This window comes from Sinocyclocheilus grahami, unplaced genomic scaffold, assembly GCF_001515645.1.
Source record: "Sinocyclocheilus grahami isolate Dianchi unplaced genomic scaffold, SAMN03320097.WGS_v1.1 scaffold1546.1, whole genome shotgun sequence".
NCBI lineage: Eukaryota > Metazoa > Chordata > Actinopteri > Cypriniformes > Cyprinidae > Sinocyclocheilus > Sinocyclocheilus grahami.
This window is the reverse complement of record NW_015506725.1, coordinates 116,654-122,817: the sequence shown is the minus strand read 5'-3', so window position 1 is coordinate 122,817 and position 6,164 is coordinate 116,654. Positions and strand designations below refer to the sequence as shown.

Below are 6,164 nucleotides of genomic sequence, written 5' to 3'. Positions count from 1 at the left end.
ACACACACACACACACACACACTCTCACTCTCTCACACACACACACACACACACACACACACTCTGACTCTCTCACACACACACACACTCTCATTCACACTCTCACACACACACTCACACTCTCACACACACACACACTCTGACTCTCACACACACACACTCACACTCACTCTGACTCTCACACACACACACTCACACTCACTCTGACTCTCACACACACACACTCACACTCACTCTGACTCTCACACACACACACTCACACTCACTCTGACTCTCACACACACACACTCACACTCACTCTGACTCTCACACACACACACTCACACTCACTCTGACTCTCACACACACACACTCACACTCACTCTGACTCTCACACACACACACTCACACTCACTCTGACTCTCACACACACACACTCACACTCACTCTGACTCTCACACACACACACTCACACTCACTCTGACTCTCACACACACACACTCACACTCACTCTGACTCTCACACACACACACTCACACTCACTCTGACTCTCACACACACACACTCACACTCACTCTGACTCTCACACACACACACTCACACTCACTCTGACTCTCACACACACACACTCACACTCACTCTGACTCTCACACACACACACTCACACTCACTCTGACTCTCACACACACACACTCACACTCACTCTGACTCTCACACACACACACTCACACTCACTCTGACTCTCACACACACACACTCACACTCACTCTGACTCTCACACACACACACTCACACTCACTCTGACTCTCACACACACACACTCACACTCACTCTGACTCTCACACACACACACTCACACTCACTCTGACTCTCACACACACACACTCACACTCACTCTGACTCTCACACACACACACTCACACTCACTCTGACTCTCACACACACACACTCACACTCACTCTGACTCTCACACACACACACTCACACTCACTCTGACTCTCACACACACACACTCACACTCACTCTGACTCTCACACACACACACTCACACTCACTCTGACTCTCACACACACACACTCACACTCACTCTGACTCTCACACACACACACTCACACTCACTCTGACTCTCACACACACACACTCACACTCACTCTGACTCTCACACACACACACTCACACTCACTCTGACTCTCACACACACACACTCACACTCACTCTGACTCTCACACACACACACTCACACTCACTCTGACTCTCACACACACACACTCACACTCACTCTGACTCTCACACACACACACTCACACTCACTCTGACTCTCACACACACACACTCACACTCACTCTGACTCTCACACACACACACTCACACTCACTCTGACTCTCACACACACACACTCACACTCACTCTGACTCTCACACACACACACTCACACTCACTCTGACTCTCACACACACACACTCACACTCACTCTGACTCTCACACACACACACTCACACTCACTCTGACTCTCACACACACACACTCACACTCACTCTGACTCTCACACACACACACTCACACTCACTCTGACTCTCACACACACACACTCACACTCACTCTGACTCTCACACACACACACTCACACTCACTCTGACTCTCACACACACACACTCACACTCACTCTGACTCTCACACACACACACTCACACTCACTCTGACTCTCACACACACACACTCACACTCACTCTGACTCTCACACACACACACTCACACTCACTCTGACTCTCACACACACACACTCACACTCACTCTGACTCTCACACACACACACTCACACTCACTCTGACTCTCACACACACACACTCACACTCACTCTGACTCTCACACACACACACTCACACTCACTCTGACTCTCACACACACACACTCACACTCACTCTGACTCTCACACACACACACTCACACTCACTCTGACTCTCACACACACACACTCACACTCACTCTGACTCTCACACACACACACTCACACTCACTCTGACTCTCACACACACACACTCACACTCACTCTGACTCTCACACACACACACTCACACTCACTCTGACTCTCACACACACACACTCACACTCACTCTGACTCTCACACACACACACTCACACTCACTCTGACTCTCACACACACACACTCACACTCACTCTGACTCTCACACACACACACTCACACTCACTCTGACTCTCACACACACACACTCACACTCACTCTGACTCTCACACACACACACTCACACTCACTCTGACTCTCACACACACACACTCACACTCACTCTGACTCTCACACACACACACTCACACTCACTCTGACTCTCACACACACACACTCACACTCACTCTGACTCTCACACACACACACTCACACTCACTCTGACTCTCACACACACACACTCACACTCACTCTGACTCTCACACACACACACTCACACTCACTCTGACTCTCACACACACACACTCACACTCACTCTGACTCTCACACACACACACTCACACTCACTCTGACTCTCACACACACACACTCACACTCACTCTGACTCTCACACACACACACTCACACTCACTCTGACTCTCACACACACACACTCACACTCACTCTGACTCTCACACACACACACTCACACTCACTCTGACTCTCACACACACACACTCACACTCACTCTGACTCTCACACACACACACTCACACTCACTCTGACTCTCACACACACACACTCACACTCACTCTGACTCTCACACACACACACTCACACTCACTCTGACTCTCACACACACACACTCACACTCACTCTGACTCTCACACACACACACTCACACTCACTCTGACTCTCACACACACACACTCACACTCACTCTGACTCTCACACACACACACTCACACTCACTCTGACTCTCACACACACACACTCACACTCACTCTGACTCTCACACACACACACTCACACTCACTCTGACTCTCACACACACACACTCACACTCACTCTGACTCTCACACACACACACTCACACTCACTCTGACTCTCACACACACACACTCACACTCACTCTGACTCTCACACACACACACTCACACTCACTCTGACTCTCACACACACACACTCACACTCACTCTGACTCTCACACACACACACTCACACTCACTCTGACTCTCACACACACACACTCACACTCACTCTGACTCTCACACACACACACTCACACTCACTCTGACTCTCACACACACACACTCACACTCACTCTGACTCTCACACACACACACTCACACTCACTCTGACTCTCACACACACACACTCACACTCACTCTGACTCTCACACACACACACTCACACTCACTCTGACTCTCACACACACACACTCACACTCACTCTGACTCTCACACACACACACTCACACTCACTCTGACTCTCACACACACACACTCACACTCACTCTGACTCTCACACACACACACTCACACTCACTCTGACTCTCACACACACACACTCACACTCACTCTGACTCTCACACACACACACTCACACTCACTCTGACTCTCACACACACACACTCACACTCACTCTGACTCTCACACACACACACTCACACTCACTCTGACTCTCACACACACACACTCACACTCACTCTGACTCTCACACACACACACTCACACTCACTCTGACTCTCACACACACACACTCACACTCACTCTGACTCTCACACACACACACTCACACTCACTCTGACTCTCACACACACACACACTCTGACGCTCACACACACACACTCTGACTCTCTCTCACACACACACACACACACACGCACACACACACACACACACACACACACTCACACACACACACAGGGAAACACTGACCTCATGAGATAATCTCTGAACTCTTTACTGCGGAGATGATCCACGGCTTTACGCGCCAGAGTTCCGGCCATTGTCAGTCAGAGGACGCGAGCAGACTGTAACAGCGCGCGCTGTGCTGCAGCAGAGGACACACAGCGCGATGACCTCATTTCCGGCCTGAACAACCACTCCTGTCAGAGTGAGTGTGTGAATGTGTGAGTGTGTGAGTGAGTGTGTGAGTGTGTGAATGTGTGAGTGAGTGTGTGAATGTGTGAGTGAATGTGTGAGTGAGTGTGTGAATGTGGGCAGACGGAGAGAATGCAGGAAGTATAATGCAGAAAAGAAAAGCGCTTTTTGATAAATTGGCGGAGTTTGGAGTTAAAGTGTTTTCTGTTACTTCTTTGTTTGGACACAGTGATGATAAACATAAACGGATTGCTTTTTTTTATTTTTTATTTTTATTTATTTTTATTGCAGTTGAAAAAATAACAGCAGTTAGGAAATAACATGGGGCTAACGGCCATCACATGAAGTTAGACAAGTTACACAAATTAACAGAATATATCAATGATAAGAAGAAGAAAGAAAGAAAAAGACAGACAGGAAAGTCTTTTAAAGATAGCTTACAATAGCCTCAAGAATGTTAAACGTTTTAGAAGTCTTTGAGTTCAAAGGATCTGACACATTCTTAAAAGAAGTAAACAGGGACTTTATATCAGATGAAAACACTCTAAAGTTAGGTTTGCAATGAACGGGTCTGGCTTTATGAAGGTGACATTTACCCAGAAGACAAGGCAATAACACAATATGTTCCAGATTAATGTCCTTGGAATGAAAATCTGACAACAAAATTATAGATTCTGTTATTTCTATCATTTTGTTACAGCAGGAAAAAATGAACATGGTCACTTCTGACCAGAAAGACTCGGTGAACGGGCAATGGTCAAACATATGCAGAATAGATTCTTCCTCAGTATTACTAAAGTGAACACATTGAGGATATATTCTCAGAGAATCTGCTCAAAAGTAAATTGCAAGGGTAGTATCTATGAGCAATTTTGAAATGGAGTTCTTTAATTTCATTGGGGATAAATAGCCTGTGAGGAAAGCTCCATAAGCTTTTTAATTCAGAGTTCGGATAACAAATCCTCCATTTAGATAGTGCTTCAGAGGGGCATCCTGGAGTTGAAGAAAGAGCATTTCTAATAAAAGAGTTATTGCATTTTTTATCTAATACATAAACACCATTAAATGCAAGTGTAGGAAAATGGTTGTTTACACAGCCGTAACATAAATGCGCTTTAAACAGCGTTTTTAAACTGACAGGGATACTTTGACACCTTATTAAAATCTCTTAGTGAGATTGTTGCACCTTTCAAAAACACTAAATCAGGAAAGGAAAGAAGGTCCCCGTCAGAATTGAACAAATCAGAAACAAAAAAGATATTTTGATTCACCCATTCAATGAAACAGAGTGATTTGTTACCAGACAATATATTTTCATTGTCCCAAAGAATACACGTGTGCGGGGAGAAATTATGTTTAAAAGCAATCTTCCAGGATTCTAGGGCTTGTTTATGAAAATGTGACAGTTTAATAGGTAACTTACTACACTTAAAGTTACAGGACAATAAAAATTTAAGGCCACCACAACGTTTGAAGAATAGGTTAGGGATCCAAAACCAGGGTAACTCATTATTAGATAAACCATTCTTGATCCAGTTAATTTTGAAAGTCTGGTTAATGATATTAAAATCTAAAGCATTAAGACCACCCTCCTTATAATTTCTTATCATAGATTTCCTTTGAACACATTCCGTCTTATTTTTCCAAATAAAGCGGAATAGCAGAGAGTTAATCATTTTAATCGTGTTTTGATCAACATAAAGGGAAAAGGCAGGGTAAACGAGGCGTGAAATGCCCTCAGCCTTAGTCAGCAGGACTCTCCCATAAATTGTCAAGTCTCTCTGCAGCCAGCAACACAAAATCTTTTTAATGATATCTAACCTTGTGATGGAGACGGTCTGAATCAGATCTGCAGATATCAACCCCTAGATGTTTTACAGGACGTTTAACTATAATACCATCAACAGAATTTTTATTGGAATCATGTACATATAAAATTTCACTTTTTTGGGGATTTACTACTAATCCTGAAGCTTTGGAGAAAAGAATAAATTCATTGAAGGCAACAGAAACTTGTGAATCATTTTTAAGAAAAAGACAAGTATCGTCAGCTAACTGGCTAATTATCAATGTATTCCCTCCAATATTTATACCTTCAATATTGGAGTGCTTTATATGCAAACTTAATAGCTCGGCGGCTA

The 6,164-nt window shown here is 44.9% G+C and overlaps 1 protein-coding gene across 1 annotated transcript in view; it reads right to left on the bottom strand.

The window, feature by feature from the left end:
• The window catches only part of LOC107571070 (mitochondrial pyruvate carrier 1-like), a 7,849-nt gene extending 3,844 nt beyond the window's left edge, over positions 1-4,005 (bottom strand). Inside the window, exon 1 of the mRNA XM_016257350.1 lies at positions 3,855-4,005. Within this exon, the coding sequence (XP_016112836.1) occupies positions 3,855-3,929 (75 nt within the window). The 5' untranslated portion in view covers positions 3,930-4,005. The remainder of the gene's footprint in view (positions 1-3,854) is intronic.
• Between the last annotated feature and the right edge of the window lie 2,159 nt (positions 4,006-6,164).